The following is an 18,845-nucleotide window of genomic DNA, read 5'->3' as shown; positions in this document are numbered from 1 at the left end:
CCCCTCCCCCTGGCCCACCAGCCCAGCTCACTGCTGCCTGCCTGACCTCGCTCCCAGCCCTGCTGCACAGACTCTAGGTGAGAGGCCTGGTCCATCTTCCTGAGGCTGGAGAATAGGGCACTACTCAGGCTAGCTCACAGGAGGACTTCCCTGGGCAGGGACTCGGGGGTCTGGGGTCTGCTGCCAACAGCTCTCTCTGGGGGCTCCCGCAGATCTGGGATCGAAAAGCAACAGGTGCTGGCAGGATGGGGTAGGGGGTCTTCAACAGGCCTCTGATAAACAGGCTCTGGCTCTGGGGACACACGAGCAAGAGGATGTTCAGGTCAAGCAAGTGGGGACCTGAGCCCCCAGGCCACACAGAAGAGCTCTTTCTTCCATGTATTTACTTCTCCAGCCAACGCAGCAAGAGTTAAAAATAACAGGCTAGCTCTGGCAGCCACCTGTGCTGGCCAGCCCCACCCCTCCCTCGGGGACAGCTGCAGCTCCTCAGGCTCCGCCTGGGACATTTTGGGAACACTTTCTCCTCTTACTTCTCACCCTCAGGGTGGGGGTAGGGGGGGGGTGTCCTCTAAATCCTTGCCCTCTGAGAAGGTCTGAGTTGGGGTAGAGCAGAAGTGGACTAGTGAGCACAGGTCTCCATGCCTGGCCTCATGCAAGACGAACACTGACATCTCCACCTCTCTCTCCCCACAGGCTCAGAGCTCGAGACCTCAGGATGGGGGAGTAAGTGGCACCCAGTGTGATCCCCACCCCCGACACCACTGCAGTCCCCTCACCAGGGCTCGGGTCCCATAACTCCCTGCCCTCAGCGGCTACCACCCCACCCCTTCAACCCCATCTACCAGAAGCTTCCATGGCTACTCCCATGAGCCACAGCCTAACTTCTCTTTTCTCTCCCCCTCCCACCTCCCTCTTCCTCCTGGGACAGTGAGGAGGTGAGTATCATTCAAGGCTATAATGGTTTCCTGAGACTAAGTCAGAAGACACACCTGTCCACGTCCCCAAGTGCCCCGCCCCCTGAGCTGCCCCAGAGAGAGAGGAAGTGCCTGCCTGGTGCCTAGTGAGAGGGAAGTGAGATTTGAGCCTAATCACAAGGGAATCACTTCTCCTTTCTGATTTCTGCTCACCACTCACCTCCCAGGCCTCCCCTTGCCCACAGCCTCTGAGCCCTGGCCACACCCCCCTCCCCATTCCCAAACCCCAGCACCCCCTTCAGCCCTGTGTGCCACCTAAGCCAAGTGTCAGCACCACAAGCGCGTGTTCCTGAAGCAGGCTCTGGACTGGGAAAAACGGGGCCCTGGGCAGTGGCCCTGTGGCCTCCTTGGGAGCCTGGGTAGATGGCTCTAAGGAGGCCAGAGCTCTAGCCAAGGCCTGACTCTGCCCTCTCTGTCCGATTCTGCAGAAGCGCAACAGGGCCATCACGGCCCGGAGACAGCACCTGAAGGTAGGGGTGGGCTGCTGTAGAGGGCTGGGGGTACAGGGGTGGGGGAGGGAGTTACTGCAGACCCTCACTCCCACCATTCCGCTTCTCAGAGTGTGATGCTCCAGATTGCGGCCACGGAGCTGGAGAAAGAGGAAAGCCGCCGCGAATCTGAGAAGCAAAACTACCTGTCAGAGCACTGCCCGCCTCTGCATATCCCAGGCTCCATGTCTGAAGTGCAGGTAGTCCCTTCCTGCCACATACCACCCAAGGCCCTGCTACCCCTATTCCTCAGCAGGTCAGGCCTGGTGGGACAGGCCTGGGAGGGGACTGTGGTCCTCAAGCATCAGGGTGGCCACCCACCCGCTGCTTGCCCACCCAGGAACTCTGCAAACAACTGCATGCTAAGATCGACGTGGCTGAGGAGGAGAAATATGACATGGAGGTGAAGGTACAGAAGAGCAGCAAGGAGGTAAGAGGAAGGAGCCAGTGGCATGGGGGTGGGACAGATGGCATGGGGTGGAGTCAGTGACTTCAGGGTTCATGAGAGGGGCAGGAGGGACAGCTCGGTGACAAGGGGTGAAGCCAAACGGTATGGCGGTGAGGCCAACTGATGTGGGATGAAACCAGTTGGTGTGAAAGTAAGGCCAAGGTCAGGGACATGGGGGCTGCCAGGTCCCTAAACCTCCTGCTCCTTCCTCTCAGCTGGAAGACATGAACCAGAAGCTATTTGACCTGAGGGGCAAGTTCAAGAGGCCTCCACTTCGGAGGGTGCGTATGTCGGCTGATGCCATGCTGAAGGCCTTGCTGGGCTCTAAGCACAAGGTGTGCATGGACCTGAGGGCCAACCTGAAGCAGGTCAAGAAGGAGGACACCGAGAAGGTAGGCCGCTTCCAGGGGAGTTCGCTCACTGTCCCATTCAGAGAGAGTGAACTGAGGCCCAGGGTGGTCTGGAGAAGACTGGGCTGGGTCTGAGGGCTCTCTGGTCCTACCCTCTCAGGAGCGGGACCTGCGTGATGTGGGTGACTGGAGGAAGAATATTGAGGAGAAGTCTGGCATGGAGGGCCGGAAGAAGATGTTTGAGTCGGAGTCCTAACCGCCCTGCCCCACCCCACCCCACCACTGGGGGAGCACCCAGCAGCCAAGCAGGGAGTACCTGGCCTCACTCCAATAAAGGATTCACATCCCTACCATTGGTCTGGTCTAGTTCTGTCTCTGCCCATTCTGGGGCCCATCAGCAGTGTGGCAGTGTGAAGGCCACACAGCTTGGGTACAGTTCAAGGACCCTGGGCTGCATGCACCCTGTAACTGGTGGGTATGGTCCATGTCTGGACTTGACTAACATGACGGGGCCTGGAGAAAAATGACCATGGGACTCCAACAATATCTGAGCGGGAGTTTCTAGGATTATCTCCTTTGTCCCTTGGTACGGTCATCCACTCAGAATGGCTTTGGCAGGCACACCCTGGGACGAGCTCAGTCTCCACTCCTCCGGCACTGCCCCTTCTCAGGGCCTCATCTTTGGCCAGAAGCCAGAAGCCACCCTGAAAGGCTGACCCTCTGTGTTCATCCTCAGACTCAGCCTACATCAATCCTGCCTCCTCCTACACGCTCTATCTAGTGCCTGCCCCTCTTTGGACACTGAGGGATGAGGGTAAGGCTGAGCCTGCACAATTTGCCTGGATACCTCATTGCCTGAATCCTATTGGCCTAACAAGGTCAATACTACACTCACTCTGAGGAACATGGGGCCTGGGATGGTTCAGCCCTTGACTTCATAGCTGGGCCACAAGCCTTCCCAGAGGTGCACAGGGCTATTCTGAGTCAGAAGCTTCCCACTTCCTCCAGAGGCTTGTACTGAGCTGGTAAGGTCCTTTTTCCTGGGTAGAACTGTGGCAGGCCCAACCTTGGCCCAGAAGGGAACTTGTTTTTGTCCCAGGCCCTGGCCTAGCTAGGACAATATCCCCAACAGGTCAGAGAAGAGCCATCTTGGTATGACCGTGGCCCCACTCTGGCTTTGTGTGAGATGCTCTCGGGGTACTAGGGCTTCAGTGGAGATCAGAAGAGGTTGCCTCCACTTGCTGGAGCTGTGAGGGACTCTGGAGGGTGTTCACCAATACTCGGAGTGTGCTTCAGTCTCCCTGGCCCTCCCTCCAGCATCAGAGTCTTGGACCCACCATGCTCCTCTCACCAGCTCCCAAAGCCCATTCGAGGAAGAGCCTCAGCCCCGAACCTTCCCTCCAACATCTAGATTGACTGCTACAACAGTAGGCCAGACCTCTGGGGACAGTTCTGCCTCCTTATGGGGATGGGCAGGGCAAGTCAGAGCAGGTGGGCTCAGATACAGAGCAGCGTGACTTGGCATGTGCCCAGGGGCCAGGGATTATAAGACAATTCAGTGGGAAGCTGTGCATAGTGATGTCAGAGGCAAATGGGTGCTGCAGGAACCTGTGTTTAAGGGACACAGGAGTTCCAAGCTCAAGTGTGTGCCTGGCAGAGCTGAGCAGATACATAGACAGTGACTTCAGGGCAAAGACTGGCTTGAGCATGATGCTCTGGAGATAAATAGTGAACCTGAGTCTCTCCTGGCTTTGTGCTTACCAGGAACAATGTGGCTGCATCCAACACACCAGGCATCTGAGGTCTGGGAGAGGGGAGGCAGGGCCACTGTGGGCCCCGTTCTGGGCAAGTATGGCTCAATGCCATGGGGACACTTTGGGAGTGTGTGTTAGCTACTTCTCTCATTGTTGTGACAAAATACTGATGAAGCAACTTCAGGAAGGAAGGAAGGGAGAGTTGGTTTGAACTCACGGTTTGAGAGTCCAGTTCATCGTGCTGGGGAGCAATGGCGGCAGAAGTGTGCCTGGTCACGTGGCATCTACAGCCAGAAGCAGAGTGATACCGCTGGTTCTCAGCTCATTTTCTCCTTTTTTTCTCTCTGGTTTAGCCTGTAGGACAGTATTCCCACCTCAGTGACTGCACTAGAAACTCCCCTCAGACATGCCAAAGTGTTATTGCTCTTCTGGTGCTGTGATAAAAGGCCATGACCAGAGACAACTTAGGGAAGAAAGGTGGGTGAGAGCCCATCGTGGTGGGGGAAGCATAGCCCAAGCAGTAGATAGGGTGGCCAGAGCAGAAAAAGAGCTCCCATCTCAACCGCAAGCATGAAGCTGCAGGAACACACTGGAAGGGATGCTAGACTTTTCATCTCAAAGCTCATCCCCATTGACTCACTTCCTCCAGCAAGGTTGTACCCCCTAAGCCTCCCCAAACAGGGCTGCCAACTGGTAACAAAGTGTTCAAGAGAGGGGAAGAGTTCTCATCTAAACCACCCATAGGGTTGTCTCCTAGTGGAGTCTAGACCTGTCAAGTTGACAATCAATATTATTAGTATTATTTTAAAAAGAAGATACCTTTTTTTTTCTTGAAACAAGGAAATATCAAATACAAAATGCTAGATGATGTTTATCTGGGGGCAGTGGGCACAGAGCAGGGGCCATATGGGAGTAGAGCTCTTCACAAATACAAGCTTGGGAGATATAATTCTTGGGTGGGGTGGCAGATTTATGGGCCCTTACTACATTTTCCAGTGAACGATTGAAATACGAGAGACCTCTACAAATCAAACCAGACCGACTGACCCAAGGGCGATGTGCAGAGCCCTGCCTCTGTGCTTAATGCTGTGACCCCATGGAGTGACCCTGGCTGCCTCAGCTGGCAGGTCATGCATCCACAAAGCAGCAAGGCTGAATGGGGCAGTGTATGGCTATCCTCGACAGCTTTGTAGCTAAAAAAAAATCTCAATAGGTGGAGAGTCCCTGTAAGGAGGTAAGGGGGGGTGTGTGGGGTATGGGGGCCAACACTATCTCCTGGGAGGAAGAAGTTAACAGAGACACTGAACAAGTGGGGAACCAGGACTTAGTAGCCAAGGGAGCAAGGGATCTGGGTCGTGCTCCAGAGTTCAAGGGCAGGAAAGAAGCTGTCTGTGGACCGTGGGGTCTGGAAGGCTGTGGGAATTCCCTGGGTAATGACAAGAAATGGGATCTGGGCTGAGATGCAAATCACAGTCTCTTTAGATATGAAAAGGGCTGAAGACAGGAGAAGAGGAAGAGATGGGGGTGTGAAATGTCTACAGGGGACGCAGCAAGGTCAAAAGTTGAGGAGTCACTGACATCCCAAGCAATGTGTGCTGAGCAGTGGCCAAAAAAGGGAATGGAAAGAAGGCTTTACTTTTAAAACTGGCTGCTGAGCTGGGTGGTGATGGCACACACCTTTAATCCCAGCGCTAGGGAGGCAGAGGCAGGCGGATCTCTGTGAGTTCAAGGCCAGCCTGGTCTTCAGAGCGAGTTCCAGGACAGGCTCCAAAACAACACAGAGAAACCCTATCTTGGAAAACCAAAAAATAAAAAGAAAAAAGAAAAGAAAACTGGCTGCTGAAGACCAAGGAAGTAGGGCTTAGTTGGCTAGGGGTGAGTATGGACAGGTATTTGGAGGGGGGGGGGAGTTTATATGCATGGTCAGGTACAAAGGTGGAAGGGTAGCCAGGTTCGAGGGAGGGCAAGTGCCAGGCTGTGAGTCTGATGTGCAGGCACCTTCTTGGGACATCCCAGGGGTGAGGACTGAAGACTGGATTTTAATAAGATTCTCTTCTGCAAGCAGGAGGTGGTTGTGGGTGTTGAATATCTTATCAGGTAGAAAATCGACAAATGGCCAAAACAAAATTCAAAACTAAAAGGAAGGAAGAGTGGAAGCCAGTCACAGGACAAAAACTGGCAGATCAAAGACTGGTTACTTTGGTAACTGCCCTGTGGCTAGCAGAAGACTGCTTTCTTGTTAGAAACGTGGTTATAAAGTTGTGAAATTTCTAGAAATAAGGGAGGGAAAAAGGAGGCTGACAGAGAAAGTTGTAAGCATGTTACAGGAGCTCTTAGTCCTGAGTCCATGCAGCCCTAACAGCCATATCAACCACAGTCCTCAAATAGGTAACAGTGAAACGCAGACAGGAGCATCATTCAGTGCAATCACATTGAGAAGAGGGACAAAGAGGTCCCGAGACTCCCAAGTCTGTCCTCAGGGTCCAGACATGAGGTTGAGGCTTAAACAGAGGGCAAGAGGTGTGCATTCCTAAGCAGTCCTGGCCAAGGTGTGGTCCTGCCCATCACTGTCAGCTCCAGTCTCTCCTGCAAGGTGGTCTGACAAGTTCTCAGAACTCTGTGAGATCTCTCTGGCAGACAAGCGTCCCCCTCTGGCTGGCACCTGGCTTAACCTTTCTCTTCTCTAGCATGAGACTCCTGGGAAAATTCCAGTGCCTTGGGTATCTATTGTTTTAATAATCTGATGGCCTAAGAGAGAAGCACACCTGTCTCTTTAGAGTTTCTTTACCTGGGTGATTACAAGGAGACAGTGAAGGTGAAGGGCACTTGATGGCTCCTCAAGCCACTCTGATTCTAGATACTTCTGAAAGCGTGAGATACTTTTCTAAAGAGTTAAACTTTTCTCAAATGCATCAACAATAAAATTCTTTGTGTGTGCTGGCAGTGCATGTATGGAGGCCCAAAGCTGGTGACAATGTCTTCCTTTATCACTCACCACCTTATTTGGGGGAGACAGGGTCTCTTATTGAACCTGTAGCTCCCAAGATTCGGCTAGAATGGCCATCCAGTGAGCCCAGGAATCCTCCCATCTGTCTTCCTAGTGTTGCCATGCTTTTTTTTTTTTTTTTTTTTAAACATGAGTACTAGGGAACTAACTCAGGTCCTTACGCTCACACAGTAGGTACTTTACCAGCTGAGCCATCCTCCAGACCCAACAATAAAAGTCTTAAACAGAAATGCATGAAGCAAATGGCTGGAATAAGTCATGGCAAGTAGGACTTCAAGATTGAGCTGCGGGCAGTAGGGAGCTGAGAGGGCGCCAGTGGAGGGCGCTCTACAGGGTGGGGCAGAGGCCGTTCTTCAGAGTGGATCAGGGATGCTGACAAAGCACTTTCCACCTCCAGGGACAGCAGGAGCAGAGGCCAGATGCTGGACAGTGAGGCACAGCCGTGTCCTTTGGAGACTTGGTGGGACTGTGAGGGAGTGTGGCCAAGGTCTTCCCTCTGAGGGGGGCAGACTGGACTCCACACCTGGCCTAGAGGTACCCAGATTCCCTCTGAGATACCTTCTGGCACCTGGGCTGCCCTGAGCTTCCAATGGACACTCCACAGTGCCGCACACTATGGGATGCTAGGACCTGAGCGGCTTCATCCGGGACCTGGTCGGCTCTGCCTAAGTTTGTTCCTCATCCAAGTCTGTCTAGGACACGCCCCTTAGCTCCAGCTCTCTCCCTGTGGCCCTGGAGCCTGGAATCTGGGGAGTTAGAGTTGACCTCGGTGGTCCAGCCCCATTTCATCTCAATATTAGTCCTCAATTTACCGATCCACAAACTAGACATTGATAAGGGAACACCTCCTTCACCAAATGGACACTGGATGCTTCCCATCTGCCTTTCTCCTCAGTACGGGCCCTCTGTCCACCAGTCTGTGGGAAGTCAGCCCCAGAACAGCCAGCTTGCCTCTTCCCAGGCCTAGAGAATTCCCCTGTAGCCTTCTTAGAAATCTTAGAAGTCACCTCCTCCAAGCAGCCTCCCTGGAGCACCCGTCAGACCCTTTTTATCCTTAGCCCTACAGTGTACCATTTCTCCTAGTTACTTTCCAAAATGACCAAAATGTTTTGTATTTGTTTAATTCTGTAAGGACATGAGCTTAGGGACCTAAGCTGTCCCAGGGGAAGGCACAGTCCCTTCCCCAGAACAACGCTCACCCAAGATGGGATTTTCATAACTTGTCTTCATAAACTGATGGGATCTTCACAAGCATCAACAGACAAAGGTGTGAGGTCCTCAGGGTGCAGAGGGGTTTGCATGTCCACTGTGCCTATGGTCTGCCAGGGTGCCTACTCTGTGCTCATTCAGCACACTGTGGCTCCTAGTAGTAGAGCTGGACACAGCCACACACAACGAGGGGACCCTGGTTGTGTCCTATAGTGATAGTTAATTTAAATTGCCAACTCGACACAGTCTAGAATCACCTGGGAAGAGTCTCCATGAGGAACTGTCTAAATCAGGTTAGCCTGTGGGCATGTCTGGAGTAGGGGGGGGGGGAATTGTCTTGTTTACATCAATTAAGATGGGAAGACCCAGAATGAAGGCGGGCAGCACTGTTCCATGGTTTAGGTTCTGGACTATCTAAGAGTGGAGAAAGTGAGCTGAATATTAGGCACATGCATTTTTTTCTTTCTTCGTCTGACTGTGGATGTGATGTGACTGGCCATCTCAGGCTCCTGCCTCTGTGGTTTTGCCATCATGATGGACTGTAACCTGGGACCATACACGCTAAAATACCCTTTCTCTGTTACAGTTACTTTTGCCAGTGTTTTATCACGGCAACAGGGGTGAAACTGGAATGCCTGTCCTCCAGTAAGTGTCCTCCAGCCTCTGCACAGCCCCATCTGGTACATGGCTCCTTCCTGGCCTTGTTCCTGTCATAGCTACCTCCCAATCACCCACTCTTATTGCAGTCTCTGTCCTGGCTCATGGCCTTCTTGAAATGGGTATTTAACCCTGCCACTGTCTTGAGAGCGAGCCTAGCCCAAGAGAGACAGCTTCTCCCACTGGGCCTCCACATCCTGGGACTCACACTCAAGGTCAGCCTAAGGGCCCTCCTGCCACCCCCTGCCTCCCTCCCCCACCCCCACGCCTTGCACTTCTGTCCTCTCCTTACTCCTTTGGGTATGTCCTTCACACTTCCAGCAACCGACTCTGAAGATTGTGGGGTTGACAGAAGCCCGGGAGAGACCAGCCGGACGGAGCCCAGCTTAGGCCCCCCTGTAGCGTCCTCTACTTCCCCCTAGCTCCCCAAGTCTCTCTTCTCACACCAGATCGTTTGGCTGCCCACCTTCAATTAGAGGCCTGTAAAGACCTCTCCTCACAAGGTGGCCCACATCTTGGGGGAAATAACTGTCCTGTAGGCACAATGCAAATGCCATGGGCCGCTCGGCCCCTCCTCCTGCCCGCAGAACCCCAGGAACTTCTCCTTGCCTGGTCACTCTGCTGCTCCAAGTAAGAAAAACACATGCCAGACTCCCCTGTCCCCAGGCTGCTGAGTGCCTCAGTCCATCTCCATCTTGGCACCTGTTGTCAACTACCGGGAGACACATTGTTGTCTCTGCTTAGCTGCCAACCTTCTCCCTCCCATATCTGCCCCCAAAGTAGCTGGCACTGACCCCTACACCCACACTTCCCCTCAGTTCTCATCTCACTGACCTTTGGGCCTGCGCACTCTGACACTTCTTTCCAGTGTCCGTCTTCTAACGCCCTTCATTTCCGCCATGCTGCCCCTGCCCTTTGCAGACTTTCCCGGAGTACTGGTTGGTTTTGTGTGTCAACTTGACGCAAGCTGGAGTCATCAGAGTAAGAAGCCTCAGCTGAGGAAATACCTCCTTGAGATCCAGCTGTAAGGCATTTTCTCATTTAGTGGTCAGTGGGGGAGGGCCCAGTCCAGGGTGGGTGGTGCCATCCCTAGGCTGCTGGTCCTGGGTTCTATAAGAAGGTGGGCTGAGCAAACCAGGGGAAGCAAGCCAGTAAGCAGCATCCCTCCATGGCCTTTGCATCAGCTCCTGCCTCCAGGATCCTGCCCTGTTTGAGTTCCTGTTCTGACTTCCTTTGGTGATGAACAGCAATGCTGAATTGTAAGCCTAATAAACCCTTCCCTCCCCAACTTGCTTTTGGTCATGGTGTTTAATTAAAGCAATAGAAACCCTAAGACACCCAGGATGCCCTGTCTTCTCCCATCCCTGGTCCTCTCTTGACTAATGGGAACAGAGTCCAAATGCTTCCTTAGCTCACCCCTGGCTGGCTTGGGGTGAGGGGTCCACCCCAGCTTCTGTATAGAGAATATGCATCCCTGCTCAGCCTTGCTCCCCATGACAAGACCCAGCAACACCCATGCTGGTTGATGACTGGAGTGATTCTACAGGTAGGAGCTGTGGTAGAGCTAGCGCCATGTTCTGCCCATAAGCGACTCAGCCCACAGCACATATGTCCCAAGTACATCACTAATATCCCATCTTCCTTCCTCAGCCCCCATGTCTAATGGCCAAGGTTCCAGGAGCTATGTCTGCCTATGGACTCCCTTTGTTCTTAGCATACCTGGTGCAAACAAGGGCCTTCTCAATGACACATATCCTGGCCTGGCCCCTTTCTCAGTGTTCCCTGCCAGAGGACCAGCCCTAGGTGAAGGTCCTCAAGAGGAACTTAGGGTTCCGGAATAGCTGTGGTAGATCTGGCTTGAGAATGGGATGCAGTGGGAAGCCCAGCCTCTAAGATGGAAGCATGTTCGTTATAGCAATTGACCTTTCCTACCTGACTGAGACCACCCTGGTACAGCTTTGCCAAGGCCACCACAGAAAAGCACATAGGCCATGGGCTTCGACAGCAGCTTTTCATTATCTCATATTCTGAGACTGGGAGGTCAGAGATGGCAGTGTTACCACGCTGGCTCCCCCCAGAGGCCTCTCCCTGGTTTGCAGATGGGTGCCCTCACATGTTTCAGTGCCCTGATGGTTCTTATAAGAACCCCAGTCAGATTGGATCAGAACCACCCTGGTGACCTCATTTACCATTATCATGTTTTTAAAGATCTGGGCTTCAAATATAGCCATGTTCTGAGAAGCATGGGAGGTACCAGAGCTTCAGCGTGTGTGTTTTCAGGGGATACAGCTATCCAGTACAGCCTCCAGAGCCATCACCTCCCCACACCCATGAACCTTGGGTGCCACTCAGCTCCTTGCCTGGCCTCCAGGCCCTTGCCTTTGTCTCTCTGCTTCTCTGTCTAACTCCCATATTCAAAGACATCCATCAGCAACTGAATCACCCCCAGACCATTTCCAGGGCTTTGTTCTGCCGTGTGCATGGCCCATGGTGTGGTTCCCCCACCTCCAGGTGGGGTCCTCCCACCTCTTGTCATAGCCTGTCATTCTCCTGGAGAGTCAAGATGTACTGTTGGTCCCTGATGACTTGGCTGGGGGGTGGGGGGAATGGACGACCTTGCCTCCTTGCTGCTGGCTGGGGCTCTGTACAGACCCAGATGGCCATCTCCATGTCCCCTGGTTCTGCCTGTGCTTTCTACCAAAGCTGCCAAGGAAGCCATCATCAAAGTCGACTTGTTTTTTGCTTTCCTATCTTGGCCTGTCCATATCTTTGACCTCATACTTTAGACTGTTCTTAGTTCATCTTATGCCCCATCTCCCATCTGTCACCAAGCCTGTGCTCCTGACCTAGTCTTCTCCCAGAAACCCCTTTTATGGACCCAACTGTCCATATCCCCCAGGCCATGTGATCTGAAGCCTCCAGAGAAGGCCTGAATCCCATCTTTCTTATGTTTTCAATGCTTGAGATTGAACCTAGGGTCTCACATACGCTAGACAAGTACTTCTACCATTGAGCTCCTTGTGATTATTTGAGACAGAGTTTCACTAAATTGCCTAGGTTGGCCTTGAACTTATACTCTAACCCAGGCTGGCCTTGGATTTTTGATCCTCCTGCCTCAAGCCTCCCAAGTAGCTAGAATTGCAGGCTTGAAGCCCCAGATTCAGCCTGACTCCCCATCTTAGCCTTATAAGAAAATATCTCTTTCTGGGTACTGGATTTTTCCCTTCTTTCCCTCTCCACCCAGTTCTCTCCGAGAACCTGGGAAACTTTTCAGCAGGTCTGGCGCAAGGACCAAAAGCAATTTCCTGGTGTGCTTAAGTCTGACCGCTTTAGATGATGCTATCCGGCAGTTGATTTTTCTAACTGGGTAAAAGAGCCACACAAGGCTACTAAGGTTTTAAATCAGGATTAACTATTTTAACTAGTTGGTTTCCTGAGGTTTTAAATTCCAGCCAACATGGAGAGTAACAGATCCATCTGATCTCAGCCCACACCATGCTTGAGTGGGATAAAATGGCGCCAAGCAAAATCTTGTGCCTAGGGGCTGAGGGGATGTTTAAACAAGATCCAGATGGCAGCACTTGGCGTCCACAGTTACAATTTGCGTGGTAAGATATATAGACTCAACTTTCTTGGTTAAGACCACAGAATTCCTTCCTCTGTTTCTTTGCTATTTGGCAGCCATAAGAACCATCTCCTATAGCATGCTAACCTAAGGGTTTTTTTTTTTTTTTTTTTTTGAGAAATGGGTAAAATTGTTCACATTTAATCTGTGTTATGTGTAGATCCCATGGGGACTTGTGCCCTGATGGAGAAGGGCTCACTTTATCATGGGGCTGAGCCCACGAGCAGAAAGTAACCATGTGTTTTGCCACCATCCTGGCTAATGACATCAGGTGAATGCCATGTGATGACCAACTGGCATAAATCACGATGGTGGCACTTCAGGGGATTACCCCTTTTACATTATACTGAGGAAGTAACACCCGATCTCCATGGTGTTTGTTCTAGGTTTTTGTTTTGTTTTGTTTTAGTTTTGACTCATTGCTTTAGAGGGAACTTAGGAGTTTTCTCAGTGCAGGGGCAGCGGTGGTGCACACTTAATCCTAGAACTTGGAAGGCAGAGGAAGGCAGATCTCTGTGAGTTCGAGGCCAGTCTGGTCTACAGAGTGAGTTGCAGGACAGCCAGGCCTACACAGAGAAATCCTATGTCTTGAAAAGAGCTGTCTCGGCCATGTGCCTCCAGCACTAGCCAGTTATCAAAAGAAGCTGACACTTTGAAGTGGTTTAGACTTGCAAGGCTCATGTGAATTCATATCATCCTACAGTGAAGTCTTGAAAGCACAGATCCCAGGGTGTGTAGGCTAGTTTTATGTCAACTTGACATAAGCTATAGTCATCTGGGAGGAGGGAGCCTCGATTGAGAAAATGCTTCCATAAGATCTGGCGCGTTTTCTTAACTAGTGGTTGATGGGTGAGGACCCAGTCCATAGTGGGAAGGGCCATGCCTGATCTGGTGGTCCTGAGTTCTAGAAGAAAGCAGGCTGAGAAAGCCAGGAGGAGCAAACCAGCACCCCTTCATGAGCTCCGCATCAGCTCCTGCCCCCGGGTTTCTGCCACTTGGGTCCCTGTCCCGTCTTCCTTCAGTGATGGACTACGGTATGGAAGCACAAGCCCAATAAACCCTTTCCTCATAAACCTGCTTTGATCATGGTGTTTCATCATAGCAATAGTAACCAACCCTAACTAAGACACAGGGGGAACCAAAAGAATACATTGCCACGTGCTAGACAAGCTGCTGCCAGTGGGCAGCTACGAGAGCTGGAAGCAAAAACAAATCCATCTGCCCGGGCAGGAGGCTGGGGATAAAGGCTATGATGGGTCTTAATGGCTGCTTTTGGTGCTTCGACTCTCCAAGATTACTTGTCTCTAAGCTGTTCAAGACTCCTTTGCCCCATGCTTGCAGCCACTTATTTTTGCCCCATTGTGCCCTGGCAACCTATACGTTTGTTTTCACTTTCTAGTTGTTTTGATATAAGTAGGCTAAGTAAGAAGAATATTCTGATGCTGTCTCTTTCTAAGTTATTGTAGATGTTTTCTGTGTACTGGATTCTCTAAATTGTGAATACTTATTCCAAGATTGTGTGTGGTAAGTTATAATAGGCCTTTTTTAACCCAGGCAGCCTGACTGATAGAAAGTCATCTTTTAAAGGAGGAAATCACCCTGAGTGCTGTATGCTTGCTGCCTATCTAGGTTGAGAAATGTAACAGGGATTGGTAGATTATAAATGTGAAGGGTCAAAGTGTTTGAAGGAAACATTGGAAGTTTAATCCACAAGGGAGCCAAAATCCTCCGTAATTTGTACAGTCATTAGAAGCTGACTGATTTCTTTTTTAGAGCCACATCTATATGTGTGGGTAATCTGGAGATACTGTCATGGTATCTTGGAGATTCTTCATGGTGGCTAATGAGGAAAGGGGAGGCTATAGGTATCCAGGCCCATATCAACAAAGTGACTAGTGTGATAGGTATCTCCTTTCTTCATGGTCACTCATGAGGAGAGGAACAAGAGCTAGGAATTCTCCAGCAGGAGACAAAGAAGATCTGGAAGACATTCCAATGTATCTTCATTTGTCTCACAGATGGGTAGTTGTCAGTAAAGACTTCCCTCACTGTATTCCTACCCATTGGGATCTCTTCCATCCATGGGCCTTGAGAAAAAAAGTCTAATATTTTTCTGTACATACATAGATGTAGTACTGGGGGCAGACAGATGTAGTACTGGAGAATTAGCTGAGAGTTCTACATCTTGCAAGCAAAAGGAAGTTGACTGATGCACTGGGGTGGTATTCTGAGCATAGGAAACCTCAAAGCCCCTACAGTGACACACTTGCTTGAGACAGAATTGAAGAAGTAAGAAAGAAAATTGAGTCATGTCCTAAAGTTATACAGGACCCAAAAGAAACCACTGATTTCTTACAAAGACTGACTTCAGCAGTAAATAGAATGATACCAAATTCAGAAGCTAGACACATAATAATTGAATCTCTGGCTTTTGAAAATGCTAATGCACAATGCAAATGGGTAATTAGGCTGTTAAAGGAAAGATCAGCACCCTTGGAAGAATGGATCAGAGATACAATCAATTTTGAATCTCATGCCCATGATGATGCTTGGATAGGAGAGGTGATTTCCAGAGGTTTGAAGAAAAATAGTAATGTCAAATGTTTCAGTTGCAGTAAACAAGGTCACCTAAAAAGGGACTGTAAACAGGGCATTCCTTTTTTTTTTTTTTTTTCAAGGAATAATTCCAACAGAACACCCTTCCCTTCTGGATTATGCAGAAGATGTGGCAAAAGCAGACATTGGACTAATGAATGTAGATCAATAAGGGACAGACAAGGTAATCCCTTGTCTTTGCCATGGGAAATGTCCTGAGGGGTCTTTCAAAGGCCCCCATATCAAACTCCATTCAGTCCTTTCCTGCTATTGTGGAAGAAACTCCTTCCCAGAGCAATTAAAGAACCCAATACCTATTGTAAGAAACCATACTGCTCTGAATGATAGAGCAGTTATAAACAATAAAAAAAAATTCAGGAGAAACCATAAATTAAAATGGATAAAGATTAGATTTGGAAACTCCCCAAAGTTAGGGTTAGGGGAGGGTTTTGTTTTTGTCATTCCAGGAAAATAAAAACAACCATATTGAGAAATTTAAAGACCTTTGGACAAATAAGCATCCAAAGAAGAAGAGAGAATTACCCAGAAAAAATTACCAAGAAAAGGAATAATCTGATCTAATTCGATCTCTGATGGGATCCCACAACGACAATTCCACATGAGCTATGATGATGCTACTAAGCTGAAAAACACCACAGAGCATTCAGTGTGAGGATTTGTGGAGACAGGATCGGCTGAGGAGTTGGCAAGATGAGAAGTGGCTGGGGCTTGTCTCCTCTGATCTTCAGGCAAGCTTTATTTCTTAGATTACAAATATCACCACAATTAAGAGTATGACAATAAATAAATGATTATCATATATATTTCATTGCTATTCAGCCTTTTTTTATTCAGGTGGTGTTGCACAGCTCTATGCTACGCCAAACCATTGCTGCCCTCATGAGATCATCTGTGCCTGCTCACAAGAGGGCCAATACTGGGTCTGTTGCCTGTTGATGTTCTTTCATAGGAGGGGGTAAGTAATGAACCATTGGACCATTATTCTGAGTATCTAGTCTCTCTCCTGGACAGTTGTGTGCAGTTCTGCCCTGATCACATTGCCCTCATGATTTGGGAGAGGATTTAGAATATGTATGCTGTTTTTTTTGTTGTTGTTGTTTTTGGTTTTTCGAGACAGGGTTTCTCTGTGTAGCTTTGCACCTTTCCTGGAACTCACTTGGTAGCTTAGGCTGGCCTCGAACTCACAGAGATCCGCCTGGCTCTGTCTCCCGAGTGCTGGGATTAAAGGCATGAGCCACCACCGCCCGGCCAAGAATATGTATGCTGAAAAAGACGGTGGGAGGGAGGCGGGGGAGAGCTCCTCTTGAGCGGCTAGGAGAAAGCCATTATACATGCTGGGTGAAGACTTTCCAATGTGGCTGCTTTGGGGAACTCACATTCCTGTCAGTAACCCCTCACCCATGGTCAATAAGTAAGCCCAATAAACTCATTGATTCCCCAGAGTGAACTCTGATGAAATTTGGAACTTTATGAAGAGGAGATAGCTGTTGCTTAATAACCGCCCCCTCCCAAGGGAGAAATTTGTCACAACAGATAGTAAATTCATTTATTAATGCTATTATGTCTCATGGTATTTAGAAAGAAAAGCAGTAAATAAAAGAAAATGTTAGAAGGATGCCAACATGGAAGTTGTTTTAGTAAAGAGGGATTATATATATATGAATGGCTATATGTTTCCAGAATGGAAAAGACTAGAAAGCTTATATAAATTATGAAGATTTGAGCAAATTACTTAAGATATATAATGGATGAGACTTTGAGATGATGTATATGATATTAAAGTTTCTAAGGTCAAAGATCATCAATTATAAAGACTAGCTATAATGTACTTCTTGTCCAAGTTTATTTAGAAATGTCTGGCTTTTTAAATATTATACAGTAGTTGAAAGTAGCAGTTTGGTGTAACTGATCTTCTGGACGTTCAATAACCACGCTGGGAGACTACACTAATGTGGGTAGAAGAATTAACAGGGAGAATTTTCCCCTTGTCCTCCAAGATCAAGTCCTCCCAGTGGACTGTGGGCCATCTCAAAATGTTCTGTAAGTGTGGACAGTCACCTGTTCTCTTTTCAGGGAGCCATGGATACCCCATTCAGTGAATTCTAACCAGCATGCAGCCTACGAAGGTCAACACCATGGAAGGATTTCCTCAGGGCTTGCAAGGGAAGCCACAGTCAGGTCAAGCAAGGCCTTTGACTTATCCTACACAGATGGATAACTGGTAAAGAAAAGCTCAAGGAGTCAGATTCCTTTCAAGCCCAAGTGACCCCCAAAAACCATATCCTCATCTGGCCTTGACAGTACAGGAACAGGAATTAATACTGGCCATCTGCATAGAGTGGCCAAAATTTTCAACATTCAGTAGAAAAATATAACCAAAGACCAGGAGGATTGGTAACAGTCCAATGGATCACACTCCCCAGTCGTTAGACACACACACACACACACACACACACACACACACACACACACACACACACGCCCCCTACCTTAAACTTCTCCAGCTCGTGGGCTTCCCTTCCCCCAGCTTCTCTTTCCTGTCTAACCCTGCCATTTCAACCATGAACTCTTTTTGCTCCCTCTCCTCAGCCCCCTCCCTCTTGGCCGTCTCTCCTCTTTGTTCTCTTTCTCTTCTCTTTCTCTCCTGCTCTCCCCCCTTTCCATTTCCTCTCACGGCCCACTTCAGTCTGCTGTTTAGTTTAGTTTAGTCATGTTTAGTCTACTGCTGTCCTCCCTGCTATGGATTCTTCCAGATGCCTCTGGCTGTACTCTCTTTCATATCTACAATAAAAACCTTCTCTTCAATCATACCTTGGAGCAGTCATGTCCTCACTTTATACATCTGGTGACAAAACCCTGTACCCCAGTTTCTTTTGGACCTGACAAGCTGGAAGATGCCAGACCAGTCATCAACCCAATCTCATAATGGCAGTTAGGGTTACCGCTTCAGAGAGAGGAGGGATAAGAACAGGAGGTAGAAATTGACTAGGCAGTGTAGGGTAAAAAGACCCCAAAGAGGAGTAACCAGTTTCTTTCTTGACTAGAAGCTAGAAATGTCCTTAGGACCCTTGGCAGCTTCCTCTTTGCCAGAGACCAAAGATACCAAAAGTGTTTTGGGATCTCTGATCTTGTTCCTAAGTACTTCTAGTGTCTTTAGAGGGTAGAATAAGAAAGTAGCAATGAAGCTCTCTTAAGAGAAAACCCTTCCTCCTCAAAAGAATAGGATCTCTGACCTAGACACAGACTGAACATTCTAACAGGGCCTGGTCAGTCTCCTGGTCAAAGAAGCACCCTAGGAAGATGGGTTTACCTTAAGCCGTGCTAGTGAAATAGACATAATAGTTAATGCTTTTGAGGGCCTAACTATGGCTTGAGTCATCTATTACTAGACAGGTACACCGGCCCCATTTCAGTGTCTTTTTATAAGATAGGACAGAAAAAGAGGGGCAACATTATAATGAGTTTGAAGAGCAGAATGGTTAAAAATAAGGAGGGATTTGTAAGCAATATCAAATTAGTCTTTTCTATCAAACACTATAAAACTCGTTGTTAGGACAAGGAATGCAAAACTTTTTATCTCCCCCACCTTGTACAACTTATGTAAATTGCTTAATTCCCTGACTCAGTAAAACTTTTGTTTACACAAAGGCTCCCCTGCTGCATTCCAAGAGTTTGATGGCCTGGAGCAGTGACCCTTTTCCCCTTCCTCCTCCATTC

At 49.3% G+C, this 18,845-nt stretch overlaps 1 protein-coding gene across 1 annotated transcript; it reads left to right on the top strand.

Annotated features, from left to right (window-relative positions):
* The first annotated feature begins 8 nt into the window (after positions 1–8).
* Positions 9–2,610, top strand: Tnni2 (troponin I2, fast skeletal type). The gene is made up of 8 exons (XM_028872371.2): positions 9–77; positions 694–723; positions 929–935; positions 1,403–1,444; positions 1,534–1,662; positions 1,803–1,892; positions 2,126–2,302; positions 2,421–2,610. The coding sequence occupies exons 2-8, from the start codon at positions 716–718 to the stop codon at positions 2,514–2,516; spliced, it is 549 nt and encodes a 182-aa protein (XP_028728204.1). The 5' UTR covers positions 9–77; positions 694–715; the 3' UTR covers positions 2,517–2,610.
* Positions 2,611–18,845: the final 16,235 nt, after the last annotated feature.

Source organism: Peromyscus leucopus, chromosome 1, assembly GCF_004664715.2.
Source record: "Peromyscus leucopus breed LL Stock chromosome 1, UCI_PerLeu_2.1, whole genome shotgun sequence".
Taxonomy (NCBI): Eukaryota; Metazoa; Chordata; class Mammalia; order Rodentia; family Cricetidae; genus Peromyscus; species Peromyscus leucopus.
This window is presented reverse-complemented; position numbering and strand designations above follow the sequence as displayed.

What these genes read in the sequence shown, in the direction of transcription:
- Tnni2 (XM_028872371.2), top strand. An exon ending in GCTCCATGTCTGAAGTGCAG is followed by an intron (nt 1,663 to 1,802) that starts GTAGTCCCTTCC and finishes TTGCCCACCCAG; the next exon opens with GAACTCTGCAAACAACTGCA. An exon ending in AGAAGGAGGACACCGAGAAG is followed by an intron (nt 2,303 to 2,420) that starts GTAGGCCGCTTC and finishes CTACCCTCTCAG; the next exon opens with GAGCGGGACCTGCGTGATGT.